Source organism: Trichosurus vulpecula, chromosome 3, assembly GCF_011100635.1.
Source record: "Trichosurus vulpecula isolate mTriVul1 chromosome 3, mTriVul1.pri, whole genome shotgun sequence".
Classification (NCBI taxonomy): domain Eukaryota; kingdom Metazoa; phylum Chordata; class Mammalia; order Diprotodontia; family Phalangeridae; genus Trichosurus; species Trichosurus vulpecula.
In genome coordinates, this window is record NC_050575.1 from 439,142,674 (window position 1) to 439,165,788 (window position 23,115).

At 40.6% G+C, this 23,115-nt stretch overlaps 1 protein-coding gene across 1 annotated transcript in view; it reads left to right on the forward strand.

The window, feature by feature from the left end:
* CTNNA2 (catenin alpha 2) overlaps window positions 1-23,115 on the forward strand; it is a 165,694-nt gene that overhangs the window by 94,361 nt on the left and 48,218 nt on the right. Inside the window, exons 6-8 of the mRNA XM_036751104.1 lie at window positions 1,617-1,798; window positions 14,190-14,295; window positions 20,310-20,444. Of these exons, the coding sequence (XP_036606999.1) occupies window positions 1,617-1,798; window positions 14,190-14,295; window positions 20,310-20,444 (423 nt within the window). The remainder of the gene's footprint in view (window positions 1-1,616; window positions 1,799-14,189; window positions 14,296-20,309; window positions 20,445-23,115) is intronic.

Genomic DNA, 23,115 nt, shown 5'->3' on the forward strand with positions numbered 1-23,115 from the left:
GGGCCCCTTTGATTTCACATGTGTTTACCAGCACTATTATGTGGTGGAGGGTCTATGTTTGGCCTCCATTTCTCATGCTGCCAGGGATTGTTTGGCTTGAAGGTAGCCTATTGGTTGCACTGTTTTGATCATTGTAGAAAATCAGTGCTTTGCAGAGGAACTAACTCACTTCCATTTCCAAGTTCTCCCGGTTTCCTTTCAGACACAGTTCAAATCCCGTTTTCTGTACCCTTTGCCCTTCTCTCTCTGATTGGTTATCTCCAATTGCCCTTGGTCTATATCTTGTCTGTATATAGTTATTTGCTTGTTGTCTCACCCACCAGTCTGTGAAGTCCTTCAAAGAAGGAACAGGATTTTTTGTTTCTTTGTTTTTGCGTGTTTTTTTATCTCTATCACTAAGCAGAATGCCTGGCACATAGTAGGTGTTTAGTAAATGCTTGTCCACGAGATGACCGATTTGTCTGATGCCACCAGTAACAAATCCCATCTTTCTGGGAAAAGGGGACTTTTCTCAGTTACCTTCAACTACTGATGTCTGTCTTTCCCACACTGCTTTCCAGCCATTCTCTAGATGAAGAGATAGATTTACATTAGATAGACATATGTAAGACATGTGTCTATGCATATATTGTACACAATGTGTATACATTCTATATAGGAATATACATTTACACATGTGTATATTACACACACATTTACATGCACACAGATTTTTACAGGTATGTATACACACATATATGTACATACACACACATATATTATGATGGCAGCTATGTGGTGCAAAAGATAGAGCACCGGGCCTGGAGCCAGAAGGTCCCGGGTTTCAATTCTTCCCCAAGAATAGCTGTGTGACCCTGGGCAAGTCACTTAACTTCTTTTAGCCTCATTTCTTTCATCTGAAAATTGGGAATACTAACAGCACCTACCGTCCAGGGCTGTAGTGAGGAACAAATTAAATACTAATTTCCAAGTGCTTACACAGTGCCTGGCACACATAAAGTCCTACACGAATATAAGCCATTTGTTATCATTGTATAGATTATATGGATCCATATGACGTATGTAGGCATTTCCATCTACCTGGTGCAGATGGCTCGTTATTTGCATGTTTCTACCACATTAGAATGGACAAAGATGCCTTTGCCTTTCTTTGCGTGCCCAGGGCTGAGCACAGAGTCTGGCACATAGGAAGTGTTCATGTTTGATGACTAACTCAAAGAATAAATACAAAGCCGAAGCTAGCTATTTCTGCACACAGGCAAAGCGTCCTGACTTAGTCACCAGAAGTGTATAAGTTTAGCAGACACATGTTTGGTGGGGATGGAGGAGGGTAGGGAAAGGACAAAGAGTTGGGAAGGAGACTATTAGGTTTAAACTGGCAAATGGGAGAAGTGCCCCTTGGCCGAGGCTACTACCCTGGGTAACGAGGTAAGCTGGAGAGGAAACGCTTTGGAATTTTCTAATCTGGGGCAAAGGGTTGATTGCCCCACCCTAGTTATGTCTCTGAGAGAATATAACCACTTTTCACACTCTCCTTTATTATTTACAGACAATAGAGTCAGTCTGGGGTCCCTTCCTTCTTGTTCACATTTCGTATTTCTCTGAATCCCACACAGGCCATCATGGCTCAGCTACCCCAAGAGGAAAAGGCAAAAATAGCCGAACAGGTGGAAATCTTCCATCAGGAGAAGAGCAAGCTGGATGCCGAGGTGGCTAAGTGGGATGACAGCGGGAATGACATCATCGTCCTGGCCAAGCAGATGTGTATGATCATGATGGAGATGACAGACTTTACGAGGTGAGGCCCCGTGCCATTCTAATCAAAGGCAGTGATTGGGGAGTATCCCAGATAGCAGGCTCTCCCCCGAGGTGGCTGACTCGCCAATCAGCATCATGCCAGTCAGCCAACTGCAGCAGAACAACCTATTCAGTTAGATCCCATTACATTTGCCAAACAATTATTTAACCCCTATTGGGTACAGATACCCGATACTGGGTGTCAGCTCAACCAGCCAGGTAAATTTCTGGAAACAGGGAAAGAGCAGACTCCTCCCCCTCAGACTTTTTTTGGGAGTCTCCATCATGATTAACGGATTTCCATTATTACAGAAAGAGAGTGGATCCTCTCCTTTAGTTGTTGCTTTCCCCCATGAGAGTGTAGGCTCCTTGAGTGCACTAAATACCGTTTTTTCTACTTCTATTTGTATTCCCAACACCTACCACGTTGTCTGGCATGTAGTAATCATTTAATAGAAGCCTATTGATTTGTGGAATGCATGGGATTGAACGCTGGTCCTCAAAGTCAAGAAAGCCTGCGCCAAATCCTACCTCTTAGACTTTTTTAACTATGTGACCATGAACAAGTTAACCAACCTTTCTGGGCCTCAGTATTATAATTGGTACAATGGGGCTGATGATGTCTGTTGTATCTCCATATGTTGTAGTGAGACCCAAATGGGTATATAGTGTTCCGCAAGCCTTAAATAGCTGTACAAGTGCAGGTTGTAAAGATCATAGATTAAGAGCTAGAAAATGTTTCGGAAGCCTTGTATACTAACTCCTTAATTTTGCAATTGAGGAAAGGAAGACCTAACGAGATTAAAACCTAATCACACAAATAATCAGCACCAGAGGCAAAATTCAAGCCCAGATCCTCCACCCTCTCTAGAGGGCAACATAGCTTTGCTTTGTTTCATTTTTTTTTGTTTTGTTTTGAAACCTCAGTGTCTTATTTTGTTAAATTGGGATACTCTCTGAACTTCTCTTACCACATAAAGAGAAGTTGAAGTTAAACAAGCCAATTGCACCTTTAATTACCTAGAGGATATGTGTTACGGTAATAAAAAGTGGTGTTAACCAACTCCATCCAAGCCAGTCCCTTCTAAATCCAAACCAATCTAATAAGTAATTGTTAAATGCTTACCATAGGCTAGGCACGGTGCTACTTGCTAGGAATGTATACAAGCAGAAAAAATGAACCAGCCTGCAGAGAATGTGTATTCTACTGGTTTGCTTAGCACAGTGCCTGGCACTTTCTTAAGAAATGCTTGTCTATTCTTGGCTAATGAGTAGATATTTGTGATCGAAGTTGAAAGATTTAGGCAATGCTAAGATATTAATATTCAGGCAACCCTCTAGGCTCTTAATTGGCTCTGGAATGTGTCAACAAGAAAAGGACTAGATGTAAAAGTAAGTGATGAAAGAGATGTGAAGTCCAGCCTCACTTGTGTCTGGTGGAGGGTAAAGATTGAGTTGTATACTAATAATCCTGTCTATGCATTGTGGCTTATTTTGCACTTCTTCAAACTGGTGCCGGCTGGATACTCATGGGACCTTCACATGCCATTGTGTTCATTAGAGGGATTGATGACAGAGTCCATTGGATCTTCCTTTGACAGCTTTAGGTCAGAAAAATAATAGTTTAGCTTCAATCTGAACACTTTTCAAAACCTGATTTTTTTTAAACAATCCTGAGCTATCAGATCAGCCTCCATTACCCCACTGAAGAGGTTAGGATGACTCAATTTGCTTCCTGTTAGCATTTTAATGGCTGTTGGACATTATGTAATCCATTAATGACAGGCCTGATAGAAAATAATTACATTATTTTGAGCAAATAATTAATCTAGTCGTGTTGCTAGCTGGGAATGGGAGTGTTTCACTGGGTTCTGAGAATGACGTATTGTTGTAATCAACTGAGACACGTACATTTACAAAGTCTCCTCTTTTGGTGTTAAATCAGACAGAAATTGGTTTATTCAAAACATTCTTCTAATAAGCTCAGAAGCACTGGTTGACACCCTTCCTTCCCCACATGGCCAGTCAGGAGAATGTAAACTCCTTCAAGGCAAAGACCATTCTTCATATCTGTCTTTGTATCTTTGTGATTCTTTGGGACCCCACATGGGATTTTGTCAGTGAGATGCCATTTCCTTCTCTAACTCATTTTATAGATGAAGAAACTGAGGCACACAGGATTAAGTGACTCTTCCAGGGTCAAACAGCTATTAAGTGTCTGAGCCAGATTTGAACTCAGAGATGAGTCTTCCTTACTCCAGGCCAGACACTGTATCCTCTATACCACCTAGTTGCCCTTTATATCTTTAGCCATTAGTGTAATGCCTTGGACATTGTAGACATTTAATTTTGCATTGCATTGAATGGAAATGGTTTTCATTGTGATGGCATATTATGTATTTGAAACATACATTATTCCATGAAGAGAATGCAGAGAAACAAAATTATGATTCCATAGAAAGCATGTTGGACTTGGAGCAGATAAAACTTGTGTTTTGATCCTGCTCCTTTAATTTCCACCTCTGTGACCTTGGACAAATCTCTTTACTTCTCTAGGAATGAAATCTGTGATGCCATCAGGCCCATCTCCACAGCAGAAAGCTCTACCTTTCCTGTTGTTTGTTCGTTTTGTTTTCCATGTAACTTCTGTGTACTTGCTTCAATCCGTCTTTTCTAGTCCATTGAGTTCACAAGGCTCATTCCCTCTTGAAATAATTTTCTGAATTATTATTTTGTCTGTGTTTTTACATTTAATTATCTTCCTCTGTATCAGATCCCTGAAGGTGGGAGCTATCTCCTTCTTACCTTTGCATTCCCAGTGTTTAAACACAGTGTCTGGTACATAGTAGCTGCTTAAGAAATGTTTATTAAATCTCACTGTGTTTGACAAACAGAACTCTCAAACCATCAATTTTTACTGTGTATTTTTGTTTAAATATGTAAGTTCTTTGGGTTCTTTGGACAGAGATTACCCTTTCCTCCTGGGACAGGAAGAGTAAAAGAAAAGAAGGAAGAATTAATAATAATGATGATGGTGATGGTGATGGTGATGGTGATGGTGATGGTGATGGTGATGGTGATGGTGATGATGGTGATGGTGGTGATGGTGATGGTGATGGTGGTGATGGTGATGATGGTGATGGTGATGGTGGTGGTGGTGGTGGTGGTGGTGATGGTGGTGATGGTGATGGTGGTGGTGGTGGTGATTGTGGTGGTGGTGGTGGTGATGGTGATGGTGATGATGGTGATGGTGATGATGGTGATGGTGATAGTGATGGTGGTGATGGTGATGATAGTGATGGTGATGATGGTGATGGTGATAGTGATGGTGGTGATGGTGATGATGGTGATGGTGATGGTGGTGGTGGTGATGGTGGTGGTGGTGATGGTGATGGTGGTGGTGGTGGTGGTGGTGGTGATGGTGATGGTGATGATGGTGATGGTGATGGTGATGACGGTGATGATGATGGTGGTGGTGGTGGTGGTGATGATGATTTTATGTAGCCTGTCAAAGATATTGTAAAATACTTTATATACAAGGAAAAGGCATGGATCTGTGATTCCCATTGGCATAGGGCCCTTCCAATGAAGATAGTCTCTTTGCCAGTGTAAGTTATATCTTCTCACAATGATAGAGTTGCTTACAGGAAAGGTGTCAAATCACAACAGGATGCATGAGGTCAACAATACTCTCATGTGGCATCAACCAGATTAAAATGCAGTTCCTATTTGATTTTAGCATATTGATGTATTCATAACATATATACATATATATGTATGTATGTGTGTGTGTGTGTGTGTGTGTGTGTGTGTGTAATATGTGATGCAGCCTGCAGGTATCCTTCTCTACAGTTGAGTGGCTCTTGTTTCTATGTAGTTTGATGGCACCACCCAAAACAGCAAGAGGTTAAGTGACTTGTCCAGGATGACATTTACAGGGCCACTATCTCTTGGTTCACAAGTATTATCTTATCGCATCCTCACCAAAATCATTTGAGATAGATGTTACTGTGATATCCATTTTATAGTTGCAGAAACCAAAGCTAAAGATTGAATTAAATCAAATATTTATTTAGTGCCTACTATGTGCTAGGCATTGTGCTCTATGCCAGTGATATAAAGAGAGGACAACCCTTGCCCTCGAGGTGCTTTCAATCTAATTGGTGGGAGGGGTACAACATGCGAACATATATAGACAAACCAAGCTACATATGAGATAAACAGGAAATAATTAACAGAGGGAAGGCCCTGGAATGAAGAGATGTTGGGCTTCCTGTAGGAGATGAGGTTTTAAGTGGGACTTAACAGAATCCTGGGAAGTTGGTAGTTGGTAAGGAGGAGGGAGAGAATTCCAGGCATGGGGAACAGACAAAGATAATGCTAAGAGATGGGATGTCTTCTTCATGGAATCACTGGATCAAAAAATACATGTCAGGGAGTCATGTGTAAGAAGCCTGAATAGGTGTGTGGGCGGTCAAGGTTATGAAGGACTTTGAATACCAAACAAACCATTTTATGTTTGTTTCTGGAGGCAATAGGGAGCCACTGGAGGTTATTGAGTAGGGATGGGTGACATGATCCAACATGAGTTTTAGGAAAATCACTTTAGTGGCTGAATGGAGGATGGCCTTGTGTAGGGAGCCAACTGAGGCAGGCAGGCCCACCAAGAGTTATTGCAACAATTGAGGCATGAGAGGCTGAGGGTTTGCACTAGAGGGGTGGCAGTGTCAAGAGGAGAGAAGGGACTGCACTTGACAGATGTTGCCAAGTTGAACTGGCCAGGTCTTGGCAAGAGATTGGATATGGAGGGGTGAGAGATGCTGAGAAATCCAGGATGACTCCTAGGTTCTCAGCCTGAGAGCCTGGGGGAATCGTGCTGCCCTCTACAGTAATCAGGCCCAAGGTCGCACACATAGCTCCACTGTTCCCTGTTTTACAGGAATCATCTCGTTTCATTCTCACAAGAGCCCCATGAGCTTAAGGACCTATTGTCCTTAGTTTCCAGATGGAGACACTGAAGCTGAGCATTCAGCGACTTGCGTAGGATCACATATGCCAGGGCAATATTCAGACTCAGCTTTTCCTGACCCCAAGTCCAGCTCTCTATCCACCACGGCTGAACGCAGGTTTCAGTTGGAAGGAGAGATTTTTGTTCTGAGCCTGTAAAAATGGATTGTCTCGGTGACCGTATGAGGGAGACAATTTGCTCTCTCTTCAATCAGCAAGGCCAGCCCTGTTTTGCAACTGAATATGCTGGCTTCTTGACTTCTTTGTGGGTAGATCTACATATACTCAGCTCAAGGACCCAAGCAGCAGGCTTAAACTTATCTCCTGCTCTGCATTCAGGAGCCACACCAGTTCCATGGCCATGCACCCTCCAAGCAAGGCTGCCTCTGACACAAAGGAAAGAGGGCCAGTTGATTGGAACACCTAATTAGAACTGGACTCCATACCCTCCGCCCAAGTGATTGCAGTCCATTTGTGTGCTATGTTACTCTTTCCTCTGATTATCTTCTTTTCCCCCTCTCTCCAACTAATTCATTAATTCCGTTTGGTAATCTACAAAACATTCTCTCCATTATTATTGAAAATTAAAGTTGTTCGGCTGCACTGTTTGTGTAGTAGCTTCTTCATGAGGGCCACCATGGACTTTACCTGCAGCCCAAACTCCAAATTCTGCTTCCCTTGCAAAGACACTAAAGGGATAATCAAAGGTGAATTCCTGCTTTGCATTTTGGTTGCCAAAAATAAACAACTCGTGCTGGTCATGCCTTGCATTATAAAAAGGATTAAATAAAAAAAAACTGTCCAGGGAAGCAAAGACACATGAACTATTTTGGCATTGGTCTTTATACCCCCAGCACTTATAGGGACGGGGAGAGGGACTAACCTTGAGATTTCATTGGTCCAGGGAACTTCCATATGAGGAAATTCCTTCTACCAATGCAAGTTGGCAACTTCTCTGTGACCTATGATATTAAGGTAGGGGTTCATCACCTGACCCCTTTGGCCCATATACCCATTCACAGAATAATGTCTTAACATGCAAAAACACCAAAATTACAAAGTAAACTAATTACATAGAAACAAATTTTATTTAAACTTAGTAATATTTTTTTCCAATTATATATAAAGATATTTTTCAACATTCATTTTTGTGAGATCTTGAGTTCCAAATTTTTCTCCTCCCTTCCCTCCCCCCTCCCTAAAACAGCAAGCAATCTGATGTAGGTTATACATATACAATAATGTTAAACATATTTCCATATCTGTCATGCTGTAGAAGAAGAATCAGAACAAAAGGGGATAAAAGCACGAGACGAAAAACAATAAAAGTGAAAATAGTATGCTGTTTTAACAACCCAGATAGCAGCTTCTGTGGGGGCATAAGCTCCCCCCACAGCCAGCACCCAAGAGGCTGCTGGCACGCCAGGAAAGCACAGGTTCTTTTTATCTGCTTAAACAAGGAAAGCACGGTGAAGGGGTTGACCAGCTTACTTTAATCCAGCATTCAGTTAGCATACAGACAACATTCATTTAGTTCAGGAGAAAACGCCAGTCTTCAGTTAGCATTCAATTAGTTCAGGGGAGCAAAGAGACAAGCATCAACAGACAGGCCAAATACAGATTACAGTCAACTAGTTCAGGGGAACAAACAGCCAGCACCCTGAAGTTCAGAACATTCATTTAGTTTGGGGGAAAACAAAACTACCACCTCGAACTTCAGAACTAAATACAAACAAATTACAAATATCAACAGACAGACCCAATACAATTCATAGTTACCAATATCTGGCTCAGCCCAAGAGCAAGGGCTGGCCCAGAGTCATTCTCCCCACTGCTGTTGCACCAGCTGGAAAAGGAAAGAGAGTCTTCAAGCTGTCCTCTCCCCTCTTATAGAGTTTTTGACATCATCAAGCGCTGCCTGAATGACCAGGGCCGATTGGTTCCTGAGTTGGCCCCTCTCCCTAGCGTAGACTAGGTTAACACCCAAGAGAAGCATGGCTCTGGAGTTAACACCTCCCCTCAGCCAGCCCCATGACTCATCACACAGGAAGTTCTATGTTCCCAGGCATGGTCGCTGGGCTACCTGCCCCAGAAGAGAAGCAGCAAGCCTGGGGAAAGGTGAAGAGCTTTCCCAAAGATGACCCCACCATTCTGGTTACATATGGTTCGATCTACATTTAGATGACATAGTCCTTTCTCTAGATGTGGATGGCATTTTCCATCATGAGTCTTTTGGAATTGTCTTTGATCATCGTATTACTGAGGAGAGCTAAGTCTATTATAGGTGGTCATCGCACAATGTGTTGTTAACGTGTACAATGTTCTCCTGGTTTTACTCATTTCATTCTGCGTCAGTTCATGTAAATCTTTCCAGGTTTTTCTGAAACTTACCTGCTCATCATTTCTTACAGAACAATACCATTCCATTCCATTCATATACTACAACTTGTCCAGTCATTCCCCAAATGATATTACATCCCCTCACTTTCCAATTTGTTGACACCACAAAAAGAGCTGCTGTAAATAGTTTTGTACATCTAGGTCCTTTTCCTTTTTTATGGTCTCTGTAGGATACAAACTTAGTAGTGGGATTGCTAGATAAAAATGTATACGCAAGTTTATAGCCCTTTGGGCATTGTTCCATATTGCTCTCCAGAATGGTTGAATCAATTCACAACTTCACCAACAATGCATTAGGGTTTCAATTTTCCCACATCTTCTCAAACATTTATCATTTCCCTTTTCTGTGTGTGGAAATAAATTTAGCAAAATATTTTTAAAAAGCAAGTTCATGGGACCAGTCAAAGAACTCCCAGCACAGAGAGCTGCCTAGAGTCTTAAGAATCTGTGATTGGTCCAGCATCACATGGCCAATATATTTAAGTAGTAGGACTTGAAACCAAGATTTTCTTGGCTTAGAAGATAGTTCTCTTGCCAGTAGACCATGTTGTCTATAAGAAGAATCCAAAGTTCTGTATTCAAATCTCACCCTTGACATGACTGCTATGACTTTGGACAAATCGCTTAGCCTAAAAGCATTAGAATTGGTGACCTCTGGGGTCATCTGAAAACAGCTGTAGATCTATGATCCAGAGATCTTGTACAAACTTATTTCTGCTTGACCTCAGAGGGCAGAACAAGGAGCACTGTTAAAAACTTAAGGAGGACAGATTTGAGTTTGATGTCCTAAAAAAAAATTACCAAGAATTAAAATTAGTGGCAGTGAAGTGGCCCAACAGAGAGAATGCCGGGTCTGGAGATAGGAAGACCTGGGGTCAAATACGACCTCAGACACTTTACTACCTGTGTAGCCTTGGGCCAGTCACAACCTTTGCCTGCCTCAGTTTCATCATCTATTAAATTGGAATGCAAGTAGCACCTGCCTCTCCAGGTTGCTGAGAGAACAAACGATGTATTTGTAAAGCATCTTTAGCACAACGCCTAGCACTTAGTAGGTGTTATATAAGTGCTGTTTGTTTGTGTTGTTCCTGTTTAGCCCAAAGTAGAGTGGGTGGCTCAGAAGAGCCTTAAACGAAAGTGAGATGATCCACTGTTGGGCCTTCTTTAATGTCTTTGACACGAAATCAGGCTAAGTGGTCTCTGAGGTTTCTTGTAACTCCGAGAGTCTGTGATTCTGGGAATGTAACTTCCCTTTAAGAAGTGTATTAGATACTAGCTATGTGACTCTGGGCAAGGAACTGAAGCCCAAATGCCTCACAAAATTATGATAATAACACAACTACTATAATAAGTGTACTAGAACTTATGCATCCAAATGAGCACTGTCTTGTTAAAGTAGTCCCTTCAAGAGTACATGAACTTATTCCAGGGTAGCATCCCAAGTCACCATTGTAACACCTCTCTCAGAACCCCATTCTTCTTAGTATTCTAAATGGTGGTAGATCTTCATCTGCTGATGTTGGATTAGATTTTTGGAAATTTCCAAAGGTTATCTGAAAATGATAAGTTTGATTCTGTTTTGCTTCCTTAATGTGTTAGGGGGTAGACAAAGGTAGTTTTAAGAACACACAGGCATGCACATGAATTGTGGCTATAATGCTTTTCTACTGTTGAATTGTTATGACGTTTATAAATTAGTTTTGAGAGAAGCTCAAAGAAGGATCTCCAGACAATATTTTAAACACTAGATGCATCATGGGAATACATGTAAAGCCTTCCTTCTCTCAAAGCTTTCTCCCCTTCACACACATACACACACACACAAGCAATTATTTTTATGGGGACAACTGTCACTTGCATACGGGAGTTCAGATGTGTTTGTGAAGAGAGGAGAGGGGAAAAAAGGAAAGGAGATTGGCTGGGAGAGGAGGGAAGGGGAAAGGAGGAGCTCAATCTAATTAAATCACCAAACATCTTATATATTGTATGTACCTTTGGGTCGTCACCAAAAGCACATACAGTTGAAAATAAGGAATAAGGAAACTGATAGTCACCATATTTGTGCAAGATCGTTGGCCCCAAGCTTAGGGTGACCTATGTCTCACCCAAGCCCAGGTACAGATTCATCCTGCTTTGGAAGAAAGTTCAAGGTGTTCCTTCAGAATGCCATATATATACATTATAAATATAAAATTAATAAACACACATACTAGGTAGTTTGGAAGGTGGGACCTCTAAAGCCTCTGAGTTGGTCGAGAAAACCAGAAAAGGCCTCATATAGAAGGTGGTACTTAAGATGCACTTTAAAAGAGAGAGCAGTTTTATGACGGAGAGGTGAGGAGGTGGTTCTGTTTAGGCATAGGGAACAGCCAGAGCCCGGGTCCATGTGGGGAGTTGGAGCATTAGGTGTGAGAAGCAGAGAGAGGATCAACTTAGTAGGACCACCCAGTATGGAAACAGAAGTAGTATCCAGTGAGGCTGGAAAGACAGGTTAGGCCAAGGCTCTAAAGGGCTTCAAAAGCTCCAAAAATAATTTTATTTTGTTCTAGAGGCATAGGACTCCATGGAGTTTGTGGAGTTTGGAACTGTGAGTTCATTGCTATAGGCAACTTCAGAAGGGAAGATCCCTTCATTGGTTTAAGTCTTCTTCAGTAACAATGTTCTCTGTAATTTATAGTCTAAAAGAGATCTCTAGAGAACTTATAAGTCCCTTGCCTAACATCCCACAGTCTTTCCTTCCTGTTCTCCTACTATCTGTTCTCCTGCTATCTAGTCTGAGCCTGCTGGGGAAAGAGCCATAGACCATTCTATCACACTCTGCCCACCATTCAACGTGTCATAATAGTAGCCAGTGTGGACCAAAGATCAGACCTGTTTTTACATCTTCCTGGCTAAACCAACCAGGAAAGCACTTCCTAGTTTAGTCCATGAAAGTATTCATTAAGTACTAACTATGTTCCAGACATTGTACTAAGCACTGGAGATACCAAGAACAACAAAACCCTTCTCTACCCTCGAGGATGGAAGAGAAACCATGTAAACAACTACATACACACAAAATTTGGATAGATAAAAGCCAGATATAGATATAATAATATAAGCTAATGTGTACTATATGTTCAAACATGTTTATGAGAGGAGGATGGGAGAAGGAAGAGAAGAAGGGGAGGAGGAGAGAAGAAGGGATAGGAGGGCAGAAGAAGATAGGGGAGAAGTGAGGAAGGGAGGAGGGGGAGGAGAGCCCAGTGCTACTGGATCATAGAGTCCTATAAGATTCTTACAAGAAATAAGAACAAATGCACAGTGATGTTAGTAACTATGTTGGGAAAGAACAGTTATGGGGACCATGCTTTTAGTCATCAAGCTACACTAGAAAGCAGTGGAGATAGTGAGAAATAATCCGTCTAAATGAACATTCCAACAGGAAACTGAGTTCAACCTGGCAGCACCAGCTAGATCTATACTTTTATGACCATTATTAAATGTTGACTTTTTCACCTTCCCTTTAAACCAACAAGAACACAGTGGCAAGAAATGAAAAAAAAAAAACCCTTGGAAAATAACCAGGAAGCTCTTTTATGTAAATAAATACCCCAGCTTCAGGAGGAGGGAACCGGATTGTCTAGATATCTGTAACTCATCCATGTTGCATTGAAATTCACGTGTGAAACCTCTGTCTCTGTTTTGAAATCTAAACAGCAACTGAAAAATTAACTCATACCATGGGAGGGCTATTGCCCCAAGAAACTGTAACTTTCACATTTCCTAGTGTGAGTGTTGGAACGAACGACAGAGATGCTAAATTATCATAACATTACATTTGGAACTAGTTAACTTAGGGAAGAATAAAAAAAAATCTGCTGAGATTAAAGAAAATTCAAACACGTTTTCTTTGATACCTATTTGATAAAAGAGTACTTTATGTCCTCCTATTTAACAATTCTTAATGAGTGTCGATTAGAGTAATTATTTACTGCACACCATGAGCCCTGTCTGCATTGCTTGGGGCATGATTTCCTTCACATCATGTTTGAACCGTGGCTGGTGGGATTTAGTTTCGTATCCCATAGTGCTGTCTTATAAATAATATTTGATAGATATAAAGAGATGAGCAGCTGTAGCAAAAGGACAAGAAGTGGGATCTGAATGTATTTTCTCAGATTACGCTTCAAGTCACTTAACTACCTTTGGACGAAAGGCAAAGAGATGATTGTTCATAATTTTGGGCTCATGGGTCACAGCTTCTTTGGATTGTGGGGCTGCCAAAAGAAAATGAAATGCACTAGGCATGATATTCAAACAGCCTGAACTTCTCAGTGGGTGCTTAGATGGCATTACCTGGGAAGCACAAATTCTGTATCCAATTCCTCTAACTGAAATGTCAGTAAGGTGTCACAGAGGACAGTGTACTACTCTCGGGGTTAGGAAAACTTGAGTCAGAATTCTGTGTTGGCTCTTTTCGGTTATGCGACCCTGCCTGTGACATTTAGCAGTTGTGCGATCATAGTCAAATCACTTCCTGGAAAAGGAGGACCCAGACTACATGGCCAATGTGGTCTCTTCCAATTCAAAATCTATCAACTTATGCCATAGAGGTAGGACAATTGTGTTCACATCCCAATCCAACACATACTTCCCATGGGACTTTCTGAGCCTAAGCTTTCTCATCTAGAACTACCTTACTCAGGGTTGTCAGGAAGATCAATGGAATTAATAGAGTTAAACATTTCATGAACTTGAGAGTACTGTATAACTATCTACTCTTTAACTTCTTATTTTTTGTTGTTGTTAAGAAAGGAAGGCCCTGGCTAAGTCAGGAAATACTAAGTAAACATAGTGCTTCATTTTAAGTAGTGATGGGACAGTGTGATATTGTTGTTTTAATGTTTATCTTTATTATCTTTTTATCTGAATTTAAAATATTTTAATTTTTTAAAAATCATGTTACACTTGCATGTTAATTCTTATGTCTTGTATTCTTTCAGAGGGAAAGGCCCATTGAAAAACACTTCTGATGTCATTAATGCTGCCAAGAAAATTGCTGAAGCTGGTTCACGAATGGATAAATTAGCCCGAGCTGTGGCTGACCAGGTAATCTAATTGGGGAGAGCTAGGCACTCTTCTGAGTGGACTCTCTGATGCATAGCTGGACTCTGTTTTGGGTTTTATGTGCCAATAAATGTTTTTAGAGAATGAAATGTGGGACTTGGCAAAGACTTTGTGTACATTTTTGTCACCCTGGTCCCAGTATTGGTGAAAGAGTTAGATATAGCTTAGAGAAGAGTCCTCATAACTTGTGTTCTTAAAGTTCAGAAGTAACCTAATTAAAAAACCTTCTCTATCTCCTGATAATCGGGGACTCTCTAGTCATAGACCACTGAGTTTCTTCAGCTTGCCTTGAATTAAAAAAAATTAACTGCTTCCTATTTAAAACAAAAAGCAAGAAGGGAAAACTCTATCCTTCCTTATATTTCTTTGATGATTCCATCCACTTGGTAAATTGCCTCCACAAAACCAGATCAGTCACTCATCTAGATTTTATAGATACAGCTCTTTGAGAGCACTGTCCCCTAGTTTCTGTCTGTCTGTCCATCTCTCCCTGTCTCTGTCTCTCGTGTATGTGTGTATGTGTATGTATATATATATATGTACATGCATATTATATGTATTTGTATATATACATATATATATATATATATATATATATATATATATATATATGTATGTATGTATTCATTCTATCTCAGAGACAGGATTTGAACTCAGATCTCCCAGGTCTTCCTGACATGGAGACCAGTCCACTATCCACCAGGCTACATTACCCACTTAGTATTAATTTCATTTTTTCAACAACTTTCAAAATTGGAAATGTGATTTTATTGATTTCAAGAACTTTCACCAAGGAAACTCTCTCTACTAATACAAAATGGCCTCCTTTTTTGTCAACTCATAAGAGACTCGTGTAAACACTGAATGGTAAAGTAACTTGCTCAGGTCACCCAGCCTAGATGTAGCTAAAGCAGAATTTGAACCAATGTCTTCCTGATTCTAAGGCTTATCCACTGGCCCATTATCCCTATGCTGCCTCACATTTTTAATAGGACAAGAGCAGTGATTGGATTGGTATCCATAAATTTCCATGAGGAATCTAATTCTTCTACAGTAGATTGGTACCTTCTTTGAGAAGTAAGATGAATTGCCCAGGATCACACAACCAGTGCCTGTCAGAGTGAAGAAGGAATCATTTTTTTTTCCTGGCTTCAAGACTGTCTGTCTATTATTTATTCTTCACTGCCTTTCTTCAGTAACTTGAATAAATGGAAATGGTCCACTACTGTAAGGGAAATCTTGTTTTCTCCATTCACTGTCCCTGCTTCCCCAACTGGGAAATTTGCGATCATCTGTCCATGAATTCCCCCAAGAATTCTACTGTCAAGTCCTTAGTGTTGTCATAGTCTCTGGTCATAGTCTCCCCATCAGTCTGTAACACTTAAGATGGTTCCCATTTTATCAATGGATCCGTGGGTTCACTGCCAAATGTATTCAGGCTCATTCCTCTTCTAGTTGGGTCCAATTCAGCAATCCCTTGCTGATTTGACCTTGATGGTGGGTGGGAAATTACTCACGGTAGCTCTTTAATCATTTGGGAATGGAAGCCACGGTATTTCCCTAATATGTTCAACAGATGATACTAATGTAAGTGACCCTCTGCTCAGTTTCATCTTTGGAAATGGTAATTCTACTGGACATTCATCCAGTAATACCCTCAGGCAATTCTGAAATAAGTACAGTTATCCCTTCCACATAACACCTTTCCCCCTTGTGGTTTCAATGGATCATGGGTTGGCATAAGAATGAAATGGGAATTTTTAGGGAGTTTTATGGAAGCTGCAGATGACGCACAAAGGCTAGCACATGATACAGAGACCACGACCAAATATTAACCCCAAATTTTACAATAAGGTATTGTAAGCACCCCATAAAAGAAAAAAATCAAACCTCTCTAGTACAAAGGGAGGGCCAAAAGAAATTATGCAGATTTTCCATCTCACAGATGTGCTGAGCCCCTAACCCCCTGAGATATGGAAGGGTTAACTGTAACACTGTTTGCACTTAACAAAATGGCTCTCCTCCAATCCCTGTAGCCTGGAGTATTCACATTTTGGTTGACTCCCTTCTTAAAGTAAACATATTTTAGGGAATACTTAATAAACAGTTACCTGCTTAGGGGATTCAACACTTCCCCATCCCCATTCACAAACACACACACGCTCACACACACACATGCACACACACAGACCCACAAATCACTAGTTGGGGCTCAAGTACAATGCCCGTGAGATGTCCTCTCTAACCACATATAAACATGTCAGCCTTTGCTCCATGACCCTGTATAGCTAAAAAGCACATATTAAGGTCATGGTAAAGGATTTTCCTGTGAGTAAAGCATGTGTTCAAATTGAAAGAATACTATTTTTTTTTTCTTTTTTGGAATCAGGAGACATGAGTTCAAATTTCAGTTATGCCACTTGTTGCCTAAGTAACCTTGGGCAAGTTGCCTCATTTCTTTTTGTCATAGTTTCATCTTTAGGAGCAAGGTAACACAGTGGACTGAGCATTGGACTTGGGGTGAGAAGGATGTGAGTTCAAATCCCACCTCAGACATTTATAGCTAGTATGATCCTGGGCAAGTGATTTGGCCCCTCTCAGTCTCAGTGTCCTCCTCAGCTCTAAATGGAGGTAATAGTAGCACCCACCTCATGGGGCTGTGACGATCAAATAAGGTAATTCATGCGAAGCACTTTGTAAGTTCAAGGTTCTATAAATGATAAAGCTATGATGATCTTTAAAATGTGGAGTTTAGGTTAGATGAGTTCTAAGGCTTCTTCTAGGATGAAATTTGTAATACTTTTGTCTATTTAAGCCACCCAGAGGATTTTTCACTGCTTTTTGATTACTTCTGAATTCTCAACTGTGTTGTGCATAGCTAAGTCTCCTAGATAAATGACCTCTAGATAAGAGAAACCATTATAATTTGAACCTCATATAGTTTGTTATGAGGCAGCTAAGTGGCACAGTAGATAGAGCACAATAATAAAAAATACTCCTCTCTATGAGTTCAAATCTGACCTCAGATACTTAAGGACTGTGTGACCCTAGGCAAGTCACTTAACCCTGTTTGTCTCAGTTTCCTCATCTGTAAAATTAGTTGGAGAAGGAAATGGCAAAGCATTGCAATAGATTTGCCAAGAAAACTTCAAATAGGGTCATGAAGAGTCAGACACTACTGAAATGACACAACAACAGCAGTAGTTTATAATGGTAGAGCGCATACATTAGGGAAACATGCTTTATATCTTAGGCTTTAGTTCCTTCATCTTTCAGATTAGGAGGTTCAACTCAGATGATTTTAAATCTGAATTCAAATCTATGACCATGTAACAGAGATTTGAGGAAATTTCTCTCAGGGAAATCTACCATTATTTCTACAAAACATAAATTTTCTGGGTCTATTGAGCACATAGCCTGCGTGCATACATACATTGTGTCTTGGAGAGTTCGTATTTGAGGGGAATCTTAATTATTTTCCCTGTCTTGAAGAGAGTTCGACTCTAAAGGGGAAGGCAGCATGAGAACACTTAAAAATGTACTGAAATGAATGTTGTCATAAAGATTGCTCCTCTTCCGTGCTACTGAAAAGAATTGAAGGAAATTACAAAAGACTGAGGACTGAGTCCGCTACAAATTTATTATCAAACCTTATCAGGGTTCTCACTGGAGCAAGGCAATGGGTATGGTAGAGATCAGGGATGACAGTGGGAGGCAATCTTGAGAAAGTGGGAGGGAAGGGAATCTCCAGTTTGTGTAGAGGGGTTGGTGTTGGTGTGGAGAAGGGCCATCTCTTCAACAGAACATGGAGAAATGGAGGGGGAAGTGAGTAGCCATGTTAGGAGGATCTGGGATGAGGAGAAAGGCAGAAGAGATAGCTCACAGGAAATGGCCTCATTTTTTCAGCAAAGTATGAAATGAAAAGAGTGGAAGGAAGGGATGATGTCATCAATTTGAAGAGAAATGTGAAGGTTTGGAACGATAAGATTAATAGGATTGCAGTGGACCCAGTCATAACTGCTTTGTGATTTCCTAAAGTTTTGATCATATCCTGGAAGAAGATCAATGGTAATAGATGGCAGGAGAATTCTAGGATTGGTATTTGGTGAGGTGTGATCAGAGATAGAACAAGGGTGTCAATAAGTTAAGATTTAAGAATAATATTGAATGGAACTGGATCATAAGAAAAATGAGCTTAGGAAAGCAGAATGGTGTAACAAGAAAAGAACCCATTCTATCTACCCAAGACACCCTCTCGTGCTTTTTTTTTTTTCTCATTGTGGGAATAACCACCAGAAAGGGACTTGCCATTTCTATTGTTCTTGGATCAGGACCTTCTTATACCATTGTGGGGATCTGAGTGGTGGTAGAGGTGTTCCGCTTGGGAAGACATGCTCTTTTGCATTTTAAATTCCTCTGGATGAGGTTCAGCTGAACAGCTGACAATGAACAAAGCTGGGGAAGCCATCCGCAGATGCCTTTCTGTAACTGGAAAATGTTTTCCCGAAGTTTCGAGATATGCATGCAATATAAACTTTTTATGGACTATTGCATTTTTAATTACTGTTCCAAGGAGATAGGCCTTCCAGTTTAATTTGCTCCAAGGTATTTGTATTGAAAGCTTTGTCAGCTCTCTGGAGAGATATCATTTTAAAGTTAATTCTTTTCAGTACATGGGTCTCAGGAGTAGGATAAATATTACAGTATTAAATAGTTGCAGGAAGGAGAAATGGTCTCCCTGGGATTCTTCCTTGATAGATGCAATAGCATAGAAGAAGGCGTGTTGGTAACAGCCATGCAGAGAGGAGGTTAAACTCAGTGACCTCCTTAAATCCTACTTCCTTGCTTTTTTTAATCAAAAGAGAAAGTATGGTTGTGTCCAATCATATGTTTGAATTACATAGATAGAAGCTACCAAACTTCTCAAGACTGGCTGAACCCTTTCTTAGTACCTGACTTGGATTTCTCTGTTTCATACACTCTCATACACAAAACCATATGCCAAAGCCCACCGTGATTAGCCTTGGACACTTTTTTATATTGTGCTTATTCAGAAGGCCTTCATGATCATGTTAGTGAAATACCAAATCAAATCTAGAATTTCCAGCACTCTCAAACTCTTCATTTCCAAGCTCCCAGAAGTCCAATTACTGAGACTCACATGTGGGTTCTTAGGGAATCATGAGGCAGGTCAGGAGGCAGGGGTGTACTTTCTCGAGTCACAGAAATAATTGATGCAGTCCAGAATATTCCATTTACCATTCAGAATGATGACTCCGTTTTCTTAGCTGGCCATGTAATGGGCAAGGGGAACAATTGTGTCTTCCCTTCTATAATTCATTTCAATGGACTCTGAATGAATTGTTCTAAGGACATTTCCACTTGTATTGGTTATGAACTCTCTCCAAGCTGCTTACTTTTAAGGGCCTTGAATAGGTCGCTGTAATTTTGAGATTCACAATGAGTCCAAAATGGAGACAGGCATGCTATAATAAGAATGATGCTCTGCTTAGACAAGCAAAGGGAATAAATTGCTTCGTCTTCTTCTTATTAAAGCAGCAACTTGAAATCATATCCTCTAATGCGGCATGCAGATTACCATAAATGATTTCCTTCCAGGAGAGAATGGCTGGGTGTTATGCGCCAATAGACTCCCATGCTTCATGAAAGCTGAATGGAGTTCTCTGCAAAATAGCCTCTGAGATTACTTAGCTGTCTTTACTTTGCAGAAGGCAACTAACAAAGAGGGTAATTAATTATTTACAGATGATATCAATAGGGTCTTTCTGGGATATCTTCATATTTTAATTCATGGGATTCTGTGGGAGCAGAAAGAATAATTCTCAACCATTAACTCCCATCCCAAGGGGATGGGTGGGTAGTGCTTTGCTAATATGGCATAGACACTAAATCATGTCCTTCTGTGAGATTTGATGTGACGAGTGTTATAAAAGGTGCTATGTAATTGAGAATGCCACTTTTTTTTTTATTTTCAGTGTCCTGATTCCGCGTGCAAACAGGATTTATTAGCCTACCTTCAACGAATTGCCTTGTATTGCCACCAGCTTAATATCTGCAGCAAGGTCAAGGCTGAAGTACAGAACTTGGGCGGAGAGCTAATTGTATCAGGGGTAAGCTGGTGTTTGGATGTCATAGTTTAAAGGTCCCACTGTGGCAACACTTGTAAGGGAACCATTCTTGGCAACAGTACTGTTTCCAAAAATAATAATAATAATAAATCATCAAAATAGAAGAAGTAGACGACAAGTCATACACTAGTGATTCATACATAGTGAGGCTTTTTCAAATGCTATCGCCATTATTCCAGACCTTACAATAACTGGTGAGGAGCAATTTGATTTTCCAATTACCCTGTGTTTATACTAGCCTTGTAAAATCTCCATTCTTCACAAGAAAACTAATTTCATAGTCTGGAAACTCATTGCCAAGCTGTGACGATTGTAATTATTTGGGGCTTTTGTATATTTACTCATTGTAAGTCTACTTCCCTTTGTCAGTATTAGAAATTTGCATCCTCTGTACAAGAGCCAGGACCTCTACATGGAGGCCTGTGTTCTTGTCTTAAAGATGATGAAAATGCCAGGAATTCCTTCACTCAGGTTCCAATGCATACTAGGTTTATCAATGACCTAAGACCTAGAAGACGTGCTGTTGCCAAAAAGAAACTAACATAGCTGTCAAACACTAACAATTATATTTCCTTTGCTTAGTTGTTCCCATTTTTTTTTCTTTTTGCCATGGAAATATAATCATCTGGTCCATTTCCATCCCATGAATCAACATGGAAAATTCAAGGAATATTTAGTACATGCAGTATTTCTTGGTAGGATTTCCATATGGAGGTGTTGGGTTTCTTGCCCATGTCTTCCTCTCCCTCCCTCATCCCTGAACTCAAACTCTGGGAAGTAAAGAAAACTTTCCAGCCCACAGCTTGCTGGTCATTGTGATTTGTACTCAAATTCTGAAATGTGGCTCCAGCAACCTTTATCTCTTCCCACCCCTCTCCCAGCCAACTGCAGTGATGTCATTTTAAATGTGTGGCATTACTCATGATACAACATTTTCAAGATGGTGGATGGCTTGTGAGGATTGGGTTGTCCATGAATCCAAATTCTTTGTAAAGCCCTTTTTCAGGAATTTCACTGTGGGAAAATAATTCAGTTTTCAGGCAAGTTTTTTAACTGTGAGTGAGAAAAAACAAAATCCAATTTGAATGCAGAAGCTCCAGTTCATGAATGATTTTACTTAAAAAGAAGGTAATTATGACACAAATTGACTGGGCTGGCCTGGAGACACCATCTTGAAAGCCAACTCTGTGCTGTCCTAGCAGGGGAGCCTAAGAAATTGGCTGTTCCATGCTAGTCCCAAAGGTTCTCCACTTCTTCACCTGGTCAAAGAAATCCAACTTGAAAATCTTCCACTGCAAAGCCGTAATCTGTCTTGCATTGTGCCCTCCTCCCCCTCTAAGTGGTCTTTACCCTCCAAACTCTTGCTTGTAAGCAATGCTGTCGCATTTCCGTCGCCATGCTTCTTTTCTTCTCTTCTGCCTTGATGGTACCATTCTCCATGCCATACAGCTTTTTTCATCCATCTGTACAAAACAGTTGTGGAACTGAGTGCTTTTGATTCACTGTGTCGTATGTGCTTTATATCTCTCTCCCCAATTTCTTCTTTTTTAAATTTGTTTATTTTTTTTAAACATGGATGCATGGTGCATCTTTGTAAATCTCAGACTCCACAGCCTCATCCTCCACAAAGCTTTCTTGGCAGAAATGCTTACCATCATTTTCTCTGGCACAGTATTGTTAGCACTCACTGCTTCCAAAGCCTCATCTCCATTGTCTGTTCCTCATTTAGATGTAGTCCCAACCCATCAGTGGCTGTCATCCTTTGCATTGTTAGTTTGGAAGATATTTTCAGGGACTCAGGAAGCCTGTGCTAATGGGGTCCCCTTCTTTGAGGTGTGTTGTATGAAGTTATAGAAACTGATAATGGTTTCTCCTAGAAGAATTGTTCAGAGATCCATCATAACATTGATCCAGGACTTCTTCATGGTATGTAACATGTGACGTAGCCACAACAAAGGGTCTGCTCTTTGGCCTCATTGCTATATTTTTTGCAAAGGAAGATTGTTCTTCAGGGCCTCACTGGCATCTGTAGATTGCTTGTCTCTTCCCACTTCTGCTCCCATCTTTTTCTTCATTGGCTAAGCCAATCTGTCCACCACAAATTTCTCTGGCCACCATACCTGACTACCTTCTGAAAGGCAAAAGGAAAAAAGAATAAAATGAACCATTTGTTTTTGCTAAGAAAGTGCTCCTATATTTCGGGCTCAACTTAATTTGGGGTTCCCTCCCCTACTTTGCCCTGGATTGATGATTGTCCTGCCAGATTTTTAAGGGGATGGCACTATAGCTCCTGTTTGCAGCTACAAATATTGGCTACAGTCTTTATACCTTTCCCTACATATCCATTCAATGAGGATTCAGAGCCATGCTGCAGGGCTGAGAATAAAATGGTTTGAAGCCTCCTCTGGAAATTGTTTGGTACAACCTAATGCTCTCTGCCAAGCACAGGAGATTTGGGGCACCCTGTTTCCAGATGATGCCTGTCTTATGAGAAAACGTGGTGTTAACTTTCAAACCTAAAGCCAGGAGCCTTAACTTCCAACTCTAAATTTGGATTCCCGTATATGATGCAGTTCTATCTAGTAAGTAATTTTAGGTGTGTTGATTATTGGGATTTTTTTTGAAAGAATTCATATTATTTTATGTACTGTGG